Raw genomic sequence first — 16,745 nt, forward strand, 5'->3', positions numbered from 1 at the left:
CGACAAAATAACTTCTTGAATAATTTGAAAATACGATAAAAAGAATCAATAAATAAATATTATATTTTTTGCAAGTAACAAACAAACTTTTATATTTAGCAAACAACTTATTCATTATATTTAAATTTTTGTGACAACATTTGAATAAATATTTAAAAGGTCCACATAAAAATTCAGAGTAAAATATGATTTCTAAATTTTTCTTTTGTATTTTTCAAAAAAATGATCATTCACAATAATTGTTTTTTAAATTTACTTGACAAAAAATACTAAATTTTAAGGATAAAAATAACTTATTTTTTATAATAATTACAAAAATTTGCATCAAAATTTAATATTTAAAATTATTTTTTAAAATATATATTTAATATTTAATTATTTTGTCTTGTTTTTAAATTTTTAAAAACTTATTTGTTATTAGCATTTTTTAGAATTTTTTTTGTCAGTATTACAAACTTTTAAATACTATTTTAGTAGTATATTCTTTGTTTTTTTTTTAATTTTAAAAGTGTTTAGTAATAAATAAAAATTTAATAAATTATATTGATATAAAAATTAAAAAAAGCGACCGCCGGATTTGCATGTGAAAACGCTAATACACACTTAACGAAAAACTTTTTCATAGCTTAGGCACATGCATGTGTATACCACAAAAGTAATTAAGCATAAATTTGTTTTTGTGCTTCATAATAAGCTGCGGTGTGTATTAGACAATTAGCCTAGATCCTATGCTATATGGAATAGAATTTAGCTACTAGCTAGGGTTGTTTATATTTACTGCTTTCGTTGTTATATTTTATTGTAAGATACCAATGTAGTGTAGAGTTTATATATATCCATCTATATCATTCAGTTTATTATAGTTCATTGATTAATTGATTTCTAACATAAAAGATTCTCATTGGGAGACTTTTACTCTTTTAAGTACTTTATTTAGGTTGGGCGGACTTAATTAGAATCTTAATTAATAATAAAGTTATCGTCTCGGTTTTTCATTCGGTAATGATAGACAGATTTAGGGAGACTAGTATGGTATGGATTATGGACGAGGAGGATGACCTAATGCAACGAAGTACCAAAAAGGTCAAAACTCGCGTGACTGATCTTAATCAACCGGGTGAGAGTATGGATCCCACGAAAGGGAATGATACAAATAATTCGACAAGGCCAAAAGTCTCATATAGAGACTCCCTCTTGGTAACCCCAGGCACTATGGATGAAGATTCAAGCCCGCGCTCTCTGAACTCTAATGAGAGCGAGCCGAATCCGCAGGATCGCTGGTATATGGACGAGGAAAATTTGCAAAGGAAAGATAAACCCTTTGATCCTTGTCCTGAGATCAAGGTGACAAAGGAAGAATTCGATGACTGGTGCAAGCCTTGGCATGCTTCACTCATTGTCAAAGTTTTGGGAAAGCGAGTAAATCTCGGCTTCATGGAGCAACGCCTCGGAAGGGACTGGGTAAAGAAAGGTAAGATTAATGTCATTGATATGGATCGTGACTATTTCTTGGTTCATTTTTCACATGAGGAGGACTACTCCTTCGCGCTCACAGGAGGGCCGTGGATGATAGCTGGACATTACTTGATTGTCCAAAGGTGGAGACCTTTCTTCTTGGAATCAGAAAGAGAAGTAAAGAAGATCGCGGTATGGATCCGAATTCCGAATTTACCTATCGAACTCTATAACCATCGGTTCCTATGGAGAGTTGGTTCAGCATTAGGAACGATGCTTAAGATTGATAGAGCTACGTCCATCCATTCCCGGGGGCAATTTGCGAGAATCTGTGTAGAAATTGATCTTACGAAAAAATTGATTCTCGTATCTCGGTGCTGGACAGCACGTTGAATGTTGAATATGAAGGCCTTCATCTTATCTGCTTTGCATGTGGTCTCTATGGCCACAGATCGAAGGAATGTAGTGAGAACCTTGCAGATGACAATAATCACCGGGCGGAGGAATATTCCGGCGAAGGGGTTAACTCAGGTGAGAAAATTGCAACAGCGTTGATGGACGAAATCAATATGAAAAGTACGGATATAGCGCAGGAATCTCAGCGTAATCAAAGGCCACCATATTTTGGACCGTGGATGATGGTGAAACGACAAATAAGGAAAAAATTAGAAAGGTTAATTATAGGGAAGAAATCAATTGTCATCGGAAAGGAATCCCTTACAGTTAGGGAAGGAGGAGATACCAAGACGGGACATTTAAATGAAACAGGATCGCGCTACAATATCCTATATGAGGATGCCGAAATTGAAGGAAATAGTAATACTATCCACGCTAGCGAAAAGCAACGGACCAGGCAAGATGAACCAAGGCTCCCTAGTGTTCCCAAGGAGAGTGGGTCAAAAACCCAAATGGCCCAAAGGGTATTAAGGCTCGGAGCGGGCAAAAACCCACAAAACTCAAAAAAGAAGCAGATTGTTTCTAATGGGCCATCGGGTATCATTAAAAATCACAAGCCCAAAGCGAAAGATGCTGCAAGAAAAAGGGAAATCTCTACAAGCTCATCTAAAGCGCCCCTGCAACAACGTTCAGCAACAAAGAATAGTGAAATTGTGGCTATGGAAGCCGAAATGCTCGATACTATGAGGAGACTACAGCAAGAACAAAATGAATCCCACGAAGTGTCAAAAATTGCGAAGAATGTGCTGGAGGAGCACGTGGTAAGAGATGGTTTCCTCTCCTAATTGCCGAAGAGCTTCATGAATGAAGGAGCGCGGAGAAACCAGGGAGGCCTTCTGCGGAAGGAAAAACCACCGGACAGCTTACCGGAGTATATGGGTAACGCTGATAGCAACTCATCGAGACATGAAAATGATGTTATGTTAGACTCGCCGATGATGGCTGCCGGGGTCAAAACCCAAAATTGAACTTGGGTATGTTTCTACCCTTCTTTTTTTCTTCTGAAGTCATCACGAATGTTATTGCTTGGAATTATAGAGGAGCAGGGGGTAAAACTTTTCCGGCACTTATTAAAGATATTAAAAGAGAATATAATGCTAGTTTTTGTATTCTGTTGGAAACACATATCAGTGGAGATCGTGGTAGAACTGTTTGTAAAAAATTAGGTTTTGATAATTTTTACATTGAGGATGCTAGAGGGTTTTCTGGTGGCATATGGTGCATTTGGGACAATTCTGCCTGGAATGTGGATATCACTTTTCATAGCTCTCAAATGGTGCACATGGAATTGAAGCAGGGGCAGTCACCACCCTGGTTCCTCTCGGCCATATATGGTACCCCACAGAAGGCGAGTCGAAGAGCTCTCTGGAATGAGATTCGCGATCTAAGCAGCAACATTAACCAACCCTGGTGTCTCATTGGCGACTTCAACGCTATTCTCAATGATTTTGAAAGGAAAGGTAGTATTGGAAGCAATTCCAGAGGTGCCTGCTCTGAATTCCAAACATGTATCTCAGATTGTGGCCTCTTTGATCTAGGCTACTGTGGCTGGCTCTTTCCTGGAAAAGGGGTAACCTAGTAGAGCGGTTAGACAGAGCGCTTTGTAATTTGGAATGGCATAACACCTTCCTTGAATCGAAGATCAGACACCTACCCAGTTTCAAATTGGATCACTCACCTCTTTGTCTCCAACTCAACCCTTCTCCTTCAATAAACAAGGGCAAAAGACCGTTTAGATTTCTGGCAGCTTGGCTAACGCATCCAGATTTTGCTGAATGGGTAAAAGGTAATTGGAAGGTCCAGAACTCTTGGTCCCATTGTATCACTGAGTTTCAGAGGTCTCTTAAGTCATGGAATTCTGAAGTCTTTGGTAACATCCATAAAAGAAAGAGCAGAATTATAAGGAGGTTACAAGGGATTACAGCGTGCATGAATCTCGAAAGTAACACTTTTCTCCAAGAGTTGCAAAAGTTTTATGGTACCAAAAGTCAAGATGTAAATGGTTAGAGTTTGGTGACCGTAATACAAAATATTTCCATGGAAGTACCATAGCAAGAAGGAGGAAAAATAAAATTGAGTCTCTTTAAGGGCCAGATGGCAGCTGGGTTTCTGATAAACCAACTCTGAAATGTATGGCAACATCCTTCTACAGTAACCTTTTCACCGATGACACTCCGGATAGTCCTTATGTACTGAACAACAACTCCCCCCCCCCCCTCTCCAATGATGATCTGATGATGTTGGGTCGGTCTTTTAACAACCTAGAGATTATGGATGCCATCTTTCACATGGGCAGCCTGAAGGCCCCAGGTACAGATGGAATCCAAGCTATTTTCTACCAGAACTTTTGGGAGAAGGTAGGCTCGGACCTCTGCATGCTAGTTGATGGTATTTTCCGAAATCCGAACAACGTGGAAGAAGTTAATGAAACATTAATCACCCTTATTCCGAAGGTGGAACCGGACTTAAAACAATTGCGACCAATCAGCCTGTGCAATGTTTCTAACAAAGTGATTACTAAAGTTCTAGCTAACTGCCTGAGAAAGATTATGGACAAGCTTATCAGCCCAAATCAATGCAGCTTCGTTCCAGGGAGACAGAGTTCGGACAATATTATTATTTCACAAGAAGTTATTCACTCCATGAGGCACAAAAAAGGCAGAAAAGGGTGGATGGCTATTAAGATTGATTTGGAAAAGGCCTATGATAGATTGAAGTGGTCCTTTGTCAAAGACACACTAATTGATATAGGTATTCTGGATCATATTATCAATTTAATTTATTGTTGCATTTCAACTGTGAAAATGAAAGTCCTTTGGAATGGAGAAGCTCTAGACGAATTCAATCCCTCTCAGGCCATCCGTCAAGGCGACCCCATCTCTCCGTATATCTTTGTCCTTTGCATGGAAAGACTATCCCAATTGATAAATGCGGCAGTAGAACATGATTTCTGGAAACCTATTCAATTAAACAGAAACAGCCCAAAACTTTCGTACCTCTACTTTTCGGATGATCTTGTCCTCTTTGCGAAAGCTAACATGAGACAAGCTAAAGTCATTAGGAAGATTTTGGATGCGTTTTGCTTGAGCTCTGGTCAAAAGATCAGCAACGACAAAACCAGAATTTTTTCTCCAAGAATGTGGGAAATAGTATTCGAGAAGAAATAAGTGGATTCTTAAGCTTCAGGAGAACGGAGGACCTTGGTAAATATTTGGGCGTCCCTCTCATCCATTCCAGAGTCACAAGAAATACATATAAAGAGGTGGAAGCAAAGATTAATGCAAGACTAAACAACTGGAAAACCTCATCCCTTTCCCTAGCTGGGAGAACCACCCTGGTGAGATCTGTCCTTTCTACTATTCCGAGTTATACTATGCAAACTGCCTTTATTCCTATATCTACTTGTGATATTATTGATCGTAAATGCAGGAATTTTATTTGGAGAGAAACTGAAAACTCAAAAAAGGTTCACCTCTTGAATTGGAAAACATTGGGTGAACCTAAGAGAGCTGGAGGACTAGGAGTGCGGCACGCTAAGGATCTTAATCGTGCGTATATGATGAAAGCAGGATGAGGTCTTATCGAAAAGAAGGACTCACTATAGGCTCGGATACTTAGAGCTAAGTATCGGTGCAGAAATGACATTGTTCCAAATGTGACTAGGAAACCAAATGACTCTAACCTTTGGAAAGGCATATGTTCTTCCTGGGAAGCAATTGAAAGTAATTCCATCTAGAGGATAGGAGATGGATCCCACATCAACTTTTGGAATCATCAATGGGTGCCTAGTATTGGGCGACTAGATCAACAAACTCCACAGGTAACTAATTACTCAGAGTTTGGATCTTCATTAACGGACTTCCTTTTGGTTTCAGGTGCTTGGGACATAAATAAACTGAAGGAATAGCTTCCTGAAGATACGGTACATAAGATCATTTTCATGTCTCCGCCCTCTCCATGGAAGCAAGAGGACCACATTGCGTGGGCCGCAACCCCGGATGGTGCATTTAGTTTAAAAACAGCTTACCAAGTGATTAAAGGATATGATGGATTAAATGATCAACTCTTCAAGCTGGTTTGGAAATGGAAAGACTCGGAAAGAGGTAGATTTATCCTCTGGCTCGTGGCCCACGACGCAATCCTATCGAATGCTGAAAGGAAGAGAAGACATATGACTAATGATCCTGGATGCCCCTGCTGCAACAATAATAACGAAACGGTCCTCCATGTGCTCCGAGATTGTCCATTTGCAACCGAAATATGGAAAAGGCTGACCTATCAAGATCATGATAGAAACTTCTTCCAACAAGATAGAAGGAATTGGTTATTGAAGAATTTGGCTAGCACCGAGGAGTGGGCAAACAAATTTGGCATGGCCATTTCTTCTATTTAGTACGAGAGAAATAAGCTTGTTTTTGATGGCGCCAATTCTCAACCTGTAAAGGTTGTTGAAGAAATCAAGTCTCGGTGTAGAGAATATACCAAGATGATGAAGAAGCAAGGCTTGGCTCGTAAGATGACCAAGGAACCGGACAGCTTAATCCGATGGTACCCACCTGATGCTGACTACCTTAAAATTAATGTGGATGGGTCCTTCTACGCTCATAATGGTAACGCTGCTTGTGGTGGAGTTGTCTATGACAATCTTGGAAAGTTTGTGAAAGGGTTTGCTTTGCAACCTAGGGAGCTGCTCTATTATGCATACGGAATTGTGGAGTATTATCAAAGGTTTGCAAATCGCTATCGACAACAGTTATAATCGTATTGTTATAGAATCCGACTCTATGATAGCCATCGGTTTCATCAAGGCAGATTGCCCGAGACATCACCCTTGCTCTCCTCTGTTAGATGATATTAAGGTGCTGAGAAGACGCTTAACTCAAGTGTCGTGGAAGCATATCCTGCGTGAGGCTAATAGTGTTGCGGACATCCTTGCAAGGATAGGACAAAACCTTCCTATCAGACACCAGATTTTTTATTTCCCTCCCTCTGAGATTGTTCACAGTTTATATGTCGACAGCATAGGCGCCCTCAGATTGAGGGGCTGCTAAGCTTGTCCTTGGTTTTCTTTTATTTTTCTTTTCTTTCCTGTTGGGATCTGTGATCCCCCTATTACCACAAAAAAAAGTATGGGCTATGGGCTATGGACCATAGGCTATGAACTCCTTAAATTTTAAAACTTAAAATATATTTGATATAATATCTAAAACTTTTAATAATATACCTTCTAATTCAATAGTTAAAAAAAATATTTTATACTCTAAAATATAGATTTAAATTTTATTTTATGTATTTTAAATTTACTTTTTTTTTGTTCTTTCAACTTTTTTTTTGTAATTTTTTTTTATCTATTATTATATAAAAATATTTTAATTTTTATAATAATTTCTAATTGAATGTAATAAGAAAATATATATAAATAAATTAGATTAAATTTTATTTTTTATGATATTAAAATAAAAATATATTAAGTAAATTATTTATTAATATAAATATATTTTATATATTATATTCATTAATTTATTTTAAATACATATATTAAAAGTATTAGAGAAATAAATTTATATTATTTATGTTATATCTTTTTTAATAAGGACAAAAATTAAAATTTTATGAAAAAAAATTTTAATATAAATAATTTTTTAAAATTAATTTTAATTTAAAATAATATTAAAATATATAATTATTTTTTTATTAAAATTTTCAGTTTTAATATAGCACTTTCAATTTTTTTTTTCTGACCCCTCCTTTATAAGATTTTTAGATCCGTCACTACTGGCAATATATATATATATACACGGGTGTGTGTATATGTGAGTTAAATTAAATAGTAATTGTAGTAAAATTTTATATCACTCAAAATTTTGGTTTATCTATATTTTAAAAAAATATATTATGTTCGTTTATATTTGTCAAGTATATAAAAGATATAAAAAAATTATGGATTGATACATGAATTTTCTTTTTAAAGATGATTTATAAGATAGAGTCAAACGTTTATATTTTTTGAAAAAAAAATATTAAAAAAAGTTGTCAAATACATTTAAAATTAGAATAATAAAGTATTATTTTAATTTTTATCTAAAATCAAAATTATCTCTAATATTTTTTTAATTTAATTTTAACATTATAATTATTTTTAAATGACTCTTTCTACCAAACATTAATTTTTTTAACCAATTTACCCCGAGTGCAAATAATTATAAAATAAAAAGAACCAATCCCGCTACTAACTAAAAAGGGTTCTACCAACTCCGGTCAATTTTTGTTGGTTTGGATTTTAAAGCCAATCAAACAAAAAAAAACACACCTTAATTACTCAAATTTACCATAATTAGAATTATATTTTACTACTTTCTCCTATTTTTTTTACTATTGCTGTGCCCAGTGTCACCATTGCGGCTCCACACGAAGGTCACCGTCACCGCTGTACCGAACTTCTAATGGAAGTGTTTTTTTATTGGACCGTGTCCTTTTTATGACTGTCTCTAATGGAAGTGTCTTTGTAGATGTGTCTCCCGAATGTATCTTCTTATGTATTTATTTTTTAATGGAGGTACCTCTAATCGGATTGAGAAGGTGAAAACGAAATAGAGGGAGCGTGCTACGGTGGACGGCGGCGATGCAGATTGTGAGGGGGAGGATGCCGCGGTGGTCCTGCGGAGGGCACCGGCACTGCCCGGAGGATCGTCAGGGTGGAGGCCATAGCGGCGGCGTAGATGCGAACCACATCACGCATTCCAAGCATTGCAACTAACGGCGCGACGCAACAGCGGTAGCTCCACAAGGAGGGGGGTTTCGCGTGGTGGTGAAGAAGGCACAGCGTGACGACAGTGGCAGAGGGGATGGGACGTGGCAATCACAGAGACGTAATGTGGGCAGTGGCTTCGTGGACAGCATGTTCGGCACATCGTGCAGGGGCAACAACGGTAGAGGTAGAGAATGCAATGCCGACTAATGTCGGGGTGAGGGAAGACGCAGGAGCGAGTGATGACGTGGCAGTTAGGGGTTGCCGCGGAAGAAGGTGCTAGTGGGAGAGGAAGGGATATGAGTATGAGGTTGTTTTTTGAATTTTAGTGAAAAGTGAGATTAGGGTTAGATTGGAGAAAGATTTGGGCTGATATGTTAAAATTATGAATTTAAAAAAAAAATTAAATTAATTATTAGATTGTATTGTATAAAAGTTGGTAGATGGGGAGTTGGTCCCCTATAGTTTTCCAAAACCAAAATTATCTCTCCACCTTATTTGTATAATTGTTACAATTTACACTAATTTCTGAATTTTTTATGAAAAAGATGAACACTAACTAAGGATCAAGAATACAGAACTTTAGAGAGAAAGATACTTGAAATACGAATTAAAGAAAAGAAAATATCTATCTAAGTATTTTACACATTGTACTAGCACATATTCACCCAAATATATATATATATAAAAGTATGCTGAGCTGTGATGACCCTTGCCACACAAGCAAGACACAACAGAATAATATAATTCTTTTTTAACTATCTTTCATTAACTAATTTACTAGTTAATTACATTATTATCTTTGACACCTCTCTTTAAACTTGGTGAGAGTTTAGACCCTAGTTTGAGTTTGCTCTTGAATTTTTCAAAAAGAGTGATGTCCAAAAACTTGGTGAATAAATTTAATACTTAGTCTTATGATAAAATATGCACTACATACAGCTGTTTATTGTTGACTAATTTTCTTATAAAGTGCAAACTCATCTCCAAATATTTGCATCTATTAGAATAGGATTGGCAGCTAAGAGACAAGTACTATTGTTATTACAATAAATGATAGGCGATATACTCTGTAGTACTCTAAACTCCTTCAGCAATTCTTAGATGCTCATGATCTTAGTTTGAGTTAAAGCACATGCCCTGTATTCTGCTTTAGTGGTGGAATGACTGATTTTGGCTTGTTTTTCACATTTTCATGCAATGAGATTGATTCCTAATTAAATACAATATCCACTAGTAGATCTTTTATTATCAAGACTAATGCCCAATCTGCAGCTACAAAAAAAAATAATCTTATCATCAATACACTTAGAGAATATTATACCTTCATTTACTGTACATTGTAGCTCAATATTCTCTTGACCATTTTCTACTGTTGAACTGTAGGTGAGTGCATGAATTGAGAGACTTTATTTATTGCAAATGATAGGTCAGGTCTTGTAATAGTAAGATATTGTAGAGCTCTTACTACTGACCTATACTTTTTTGGATCTTCAAATAATTCTGAATCATCCTTACTTAATTTAAGAGAAGTCATCATATATAGGATCGGAGTTGGGATAGGTTTTGAATTCTCCATTCCTACTCTTCTTAACAAATCATGTGCATATTTTGTTTGAGTTAATAACAATAGCTTCTTGTTAAAAAGGTAATGTGCTTCAAGCCCCAAAAAATAATGAAATAAGCCAAGATCTTTTAATGGAAATATAGCATTCAGTTAGTGTATTAATACATCAATTTTATTCGAATTAGATCTTATAACAATTATGTCACTAACATATATCAACATATACACAACCGAGTTAGAAAATTTTCTAATGAACAAAGCTATATCAGATGCTGTGTTATAGGAGCCTAAGTCTTTCAAGGTATTAGCCAAAGTGGTGTACCTAGTCCTTGGAGCTTGCTCAAAGCTATATATGACTTTTTGTAGTTTGCACACTTTAGATGGTTGCTAACTTGCTATGAATTGTACCCATTTGGCTGTTGCATATAGACATTTTTTGATAATGCTGTATTAAAAAAAATTATCAAAATCAAATTGTCTAATGCACCAATTATATGTAAGAGCAATATAATAGTACTTAATTACATCATTAGCCTTGACAATACCAAGTGGACCTATTCCACCCTAAAAACATCACCACGTAACCCCCCAATGGCATCCATCCCTGACCGTAAACCTCCAATTGCCACTCTAACCCACCTATCAACACCGACCATTCACTCGTATCCCTTCCTCACCAACCCAACCCCAATCCTTCCTACTGCTCCCACCTTGTCATCTCCCTAACATCACAAAAATTTCACCTCTATTATCATTTCAACAACAAATATTAATTTGTTGCGACTGAGCTTGTGGAGATTGTGGTGACTGAGCTTGCATGTAGCAATCATTCCCTTCCCTATTTTCTCCTCTCCCTTCTTATTCAACATTTTTCTATTTTTGTGACTTTATTTCTTGAGTTCGATGTAATTAATATACCTTTTCTATTTTTTATTCTTATTTTTCACAAGGACCACATTAACTAACTATAATATTTTACCTCTTTTATAAACTCGGTTTCTAGTACAGCTTGCACTTATTTTTCTAACTTGTGTTCTCTCAAGGCCAAGCTTCCATCGCTTTTGTTGAACAAATCGGGAATCTGGATAAACGGTGAGCTTGTGACACATAAGGTCGGGGTGTATGCCAGGCATGTCAGATGCTTTCCAGGCAAGAGGTCGGAGTTTTGTTGTAAGAGTGCAAACGAGATTTGCCTTTAATTTTTCATCCAAGTTACCCCCTATGCTCGTCGTCTTTTTTGCCTGATCTCCAATTTGAACCTTTTTAATTTTTCCTTCGAGTTGTGGATGTAGTTCTTCCCGCGTTCGAATGCCGCCGAACTCAATAGTATTGACTTCTTTACCCTTTATACTGCCCTTTAGATTCAAACTTTCATTGTAACATTTTCTTGCTAACTTTTGATCTCTTTTTATAGTAGCAATTCTCTCTACAGTTGAATACTTCATGCATATGTGAGGTGTAGAAACGACCGTACATAGTCGGTTCAGTGTAGTCCGACCTATCGAGGCATTATAGGTTGATGTCACGCCAACCACAATGTAGTCAATGCTTAAGGTTCTTGATTTCATGCATTTGCCAAAAGTAGTATGCAATGAGATGAAACCAAGAGATCGGATCGGCGTATCGCCTAACCCAAAGAGGTTGTCTGAATAAGCCCTCCATTCCTTTTCTTCTAACCCGGATTTATCAAAAGCAAGTTTGAACAATATATCAGCTGAGCTTTCCTGATCCACCAGAGTCCTATGGAGGTTTGCATTAGCAAGGATCATCGTAATTACAACGGGATTGTCATGACCAGGTGTTACCTCATGAACATCTTCTTTGGTGAGTGAATTTTTGGGTAAATTAGGAGTGTCACAATCTTCACCGACTTGATATATCTCCTTAAGATGTTTTTTGCGAGAGGACTTAGTAATTTCTCCTCCTGCAAATCCTAAACCTCAAACCCTAAATCCTCCATTTATCATGTGTGTGTGTCTATTAGGGGTTTGTGGTGGCCGATCTCGCCGACCTCCATCATTTTCGCGAGGTATCTTTTTAGCCGGCCTTTTCTGACCAAATTTTCTATAATATTTTTCAGATCATAACAATTGTTGGTAGAATTCCCATATAGTTTGTGATACTCACAATATTCCATCCGACTTTCAGTTTTTTGTGCTCAATGGATTGAGGAGGTGAAAATTTTTTGGTGTGACAGATTTTTCTGTAAATATCAACAAGAGAAACTTGGAGCGAAGAGTAGTTGTGGTATCTTTGAGACTTTTTTAAGCTATATTTCTCCTTTTTCTTTGTCTCTTTATCCTTATCTCGAGCTTGATAAGGAGGGTTCGGCCTTGAAACTAGATCTCTAAGTCGGAACTTCTCCTCCATGTTGATGTACTTCTCTACCCGCTCATGTACTTCATACAAAGACGTCGGGTGCCATTTTGATATGGATTGAGAAAATGTCCCTTCTCTAAGGTCATTGACTAACCCCATTATTACTGCTTCCGGAAACAAATTTTGTATTTCTAAACAAGTTTTGTTGAAAATTTTCTTGTAATCTTGGAGAGTCTCTCCGACTTCTTGTTTTACCCCTAAGAGACTTGGAGTATGCTTGACTTTGTCTTTTTAAATTGAAAATCGGGTAAAAAACTTTTTTGTCAGGTCATCAAAACAAGTCACCGACCTAGGTGCTAAGCTATCAAACCATTTCATTGCTGCTTTGGTTAATGTTGTTAGGAACGCCTTACAACGAGTCACAACGGACGCATCGACTAGGTATGTTCAACTTTTGAAATTGTTAAGATGATGTCTTGGGTCGATTGTGCCATCATAGAGGTTCATGTCGAGGCTTTTGAAATTCCTATGAACCCTGACCCGCATGATCTCTTCTATGAATGGATGTTCTCCTCCAAAAGTGCTTTTCCTCAAGTTCTCTTCAACGTCGTACCTCCTTGCACAAATCTCTTTCAGCTTCTCTTTGTCACCCTATCTCCTGCTCGAGTTGTTCCAGTCGGCCGTGATGCCCGTGTACGAGTCCTACAATTTCAGTTGGGTGCGGAAGCTCTTCATTCTCAGGTGAATGTACCTTCGATTGTAGTCGTCAATTTTGAAAATTTTTTTTATGTTCCTTCTCCATTAGGATTACTTGTTCCTTCACGCTGTAAAGGTATCATGAGTGTTCACTCATCGTTATGGGGTTCTGGTTCCGATTCAGACGCAGTGTGTTTGTCTTTAAAATGATCGTCCGACATGATTGAGTGTAGACTTCTAGGTCCCTGGAATTACTTGAAACTGGGTACTTTTGAGCTTAGACGTGAGATCTAGACTCCTTTTGAGGCAACGTCCGACTTGTATTAGTGTTACGGTGTCGCCGTCAGAGCTCCTAATGAAGAGGTGGGGGTGGTACTTGCAAGGGACTCTGATGCTTAAGTTAGCAAGGGTTTTAAGCAGAATTTTTAGTAGATTCGGACCTGAATATATCTGAGATTGTTAGTATTTATAGTAGAAAAGATAACCATCTTTTAGAGTAGTTTCACCTTTGCTAATGGATAATTATTCCCTTTTTCTTGGGAAGTTGTTGAGATCTCCCTTTTAGATAAATGAGAGATATCTTACGAATTAGTTACTTATTTAGATACTAAAACTGAACTGCCGTTATCTCAGACCAGTGTGGAGGAGACATGATCTTTTGTGTGAACTTCTATTCTTTTTGAACCTGACTATATTTAGGGGTCAGGATATGAACAAAAATTATTTTATTTAATTTAATATTTATAATTATATATTTATTATATTTAATATTATGTAATTATTTTAGTATTAATTAATGAATATAAACAAAAGTTACGAAAGACATGTTATAACTACTTTTGATTAACTAATTTGAGTTAGTCAATTAGTTCATTCGTCTATTTAAGTAAATATTTATTGATTAGTAAAAATTATTTAAATAAAATTTAAATTCACGATAGATTAATCATTGATTTGCCAAATTAAAAGATAGCACGGCATTAAAAAAACTACCCTTGGCATAGTTGTCAGAACCGAACCGGTGATCGAACCGGTGAGGTCACTGGGTCACTGGATTACTGGTTCAACCGGTGGGTCACTGATCGAACCGGTTAACCCGGTATAATTAAGTAATTATGTACTTTTATTTTTTTTTATAAAAATAATAATTATTTTCAAATTTTAATACTTTATTAATTAATTTATATTTATTGTATTATTATATTATTATAAATAAAAACTTACATACAGTTAATTTTCATGTGAAGTTGATATTTAAAAACAGTTAGATGATTTGACAAGTTTAAATAAATATCATCTAACGATTTTCAATTATTAACTTCATATGAAGATAACTGCATGTGAGTCTTTACCTATTATTATATGATACAATTATTTATTGAAAAAATAATATTAATAGATATCATATAATCATAAAAAGAAAAAATAAATTATGGTTAATAATTTTTTTTATCTTTTTAATATATATATATATATATATTAATAAAATTTATAGTTAAATAAAATATAATTGATTTAAAAATGAGTGACTTTAAAATTAAAATTAATTGAATATAAGTAAAATAAAAAATTGCTATATGTATTCATTAAAAATAATATTAATATATTATATAATTATGAAAAGAAAAATAAGTGAGTTTATAATTATTGTTAAATAAAAATATAATTAATTTAAGAATGAGTGAGTTTATAACTAAAATTAAAATAAAATAAATAAAAGTAAACTATTTGATGAAAGATATCTATATACATTATAATTTGCATATATATTAATGAAATTCAACACAGCTCAGCGGCAAGGAGAGGTTTTGATCTTCCAACAGATAGGGGTTCGAACCCCATATCACACATTTTGGATAATTTGCCTTTCAAATGGTTCGATCAGACCGGTCTTACTGAGTTTGACCGATTCTCACCGATTCACTCCGAGTTTGACCGATTCGTTCCGGTTCTATACTTTGTACGGTTCAAATATCAAATCAGACCGATACTAAATCCGGTTCATTGATTTTTTGGTCGAACCGGCCGGTCCGGACTGGTTCTGCTAACTATGACCCTTGGTCCTAAATATTTCGTAATTAATAATTATCTATCAACTACACTCGTCACCGACACATACATGAGTGAATATGGTGGAATATAATTCTTTGTTTTTAACTAATAATTTTGGGGTTGAATTCTGAGTATGTATAGAGAGTAATCGTTGTTGGAAGTATAATTAATAATGTCAACTATTCTAACATGTTCGGACATACTTTGTCTTACAAGATTTCTTATAATTCTGTTAGTGAATTAAAGAAAACTCAAGTTTAATTAAAACCATTGAATTACCTCCCCAAAGATGTAAACAATAGATATTTCCCCCTTCTGATAGCTGCATGCCTAATAAAATATCATTATCAAGTGGTAGAATCAAATCAGTGGGGTTTAGCAGCGCATTGCAATTAAATTAAAGTATACAAAGCAAGATTCCTAGGTAAAAGTCCGGCTTATTCAACAACCTCTCAAAGGAATAATATAATCTACGTGGACAAAGGACCCTAATTTCAGTAAACAAAGTTGGTACAAATTTACCAACTTTGTCTACATCTTTCAAAGTTTCTGGGTTTTGGTGAATATATATATATAAACTCTCATATTATATTAGAATTAAATTGACCTAATTTTTCCTAATTCATGAATTAAGAGTATCTGTTACAAATAAACATCAAAAAATCTTATTTGCAGTATTTTTTATGTACTATTTATTTTGTATTTTTTTTTGTTTTTTATATTAAAAGTGATTTTTTTTTTGGTGACTTATATTAAAAGTGATTGGTAAAAAATAAAAAGATAAATATTATTTCTCTAATAAACGTAAATATCATACTAGCAACTATTACATGGCATTAGGTTACTTCAAGAGGTAACGCTGCATAGTACTACATAAATAACATAATTGAACTAGTTTTACATTTATAATAATTAAAATACGAATAAAATTATAAAAATATAATGGTAGATGATTTTTTGTATTCATAAAAAATTTGATTATTTTATTTGGTTAATTACTTTATAAAAAAAAAATATGTGCATAACAATACATAAATACATAGTGATATTTTTATATTAGCTGGCGCCCGTGTATATATATTTAAATGACCAGAGGTATTTCTCAAAAATTTAAAAACGTCAACAAAAAAAGATTTAAAATGGTGATAAAATTGATTAGAGTACGTGAAGTAAATTCGTCTTTATCAACGAAAACTGTAACATGATATAACAGACTTAGAATTAGTTAGTTAATTATTGCTGTTAGTATTAGTCAGTTAGAATTGTCAGCTAGCAAAGTTAGTTAGGCAGATTAAGTTAATTAGCTTTTGTGTAACTATATAAAGATAAGCATATAATACAGAATTAGATGATAAATGAACACAACTTTCATCTTTTTCAAGATCTCTCTTTCTCATCTTCTCCAATTCTCTCCTTCTCCGAATTTAGGGGCAAAGCTAGGTTGAAATTGAG

At 35.0% G+C, this 16,745-nt stretch overlaps 2 protein-coding genes across 2 annotated transcripts; one reads left to right on the forward strand and one right to left on the reverse strand.

Moving 5' to 3' along the window:
- Positions 1-2,711: 2,711 nt before the first annotated feature.
- Positions 2,712-3,490, forward strand: LOC140182164 (uncharacterized). The gene is made up of 2 exons (XM_072228288.1): positions 2,712-2,833; positions 2,950-3,490. The coding sequence occupies exons 1-2, from the start codon at positions 2,712-2,714 to the stop codon at positions 3,488-3,490; spliced, it is 663 nt and encodes a 220-aa protein (XP_072084389.1).
- Positions 3,491-10,882: 7,392 nt separating this feature from the next.
- Positions 10,883-11,995, reverse strand: LOC112777993 (uncharacterized). The gene is made up of 2 exons (XM_025822366.1): positions 11,255-11,995; positions 10,883-10,948 (listed from the first exon to the last, which is right to left on the reverse strand). The coding sequence occupies exons 1-2, from the start codon at positions 11,993-11,995 to the stop codon at positions 10,883-10,885; spliced, it is 807 nt and encodes a 268-aa protein (XP_025678151.1).
- Positions 11,996-16,745: the final 4,750 nt, after the last annotated feature.

Source organism: Arachis hypogaea, chromosome 19 (genome assembly GCF_003086295.3).
Source record: "Arachis hypogaea cultivar Tifrunner chromosome 19, arahy.Tifrunner.gnm2.J5K5, whole genome shotgun sequence".
NCBI lineage: Eukaryota > Viridiplantae > Streptophyta > Magnoliopsida > Fabales > Fabaceae > Arachis > Arachis hypogaea.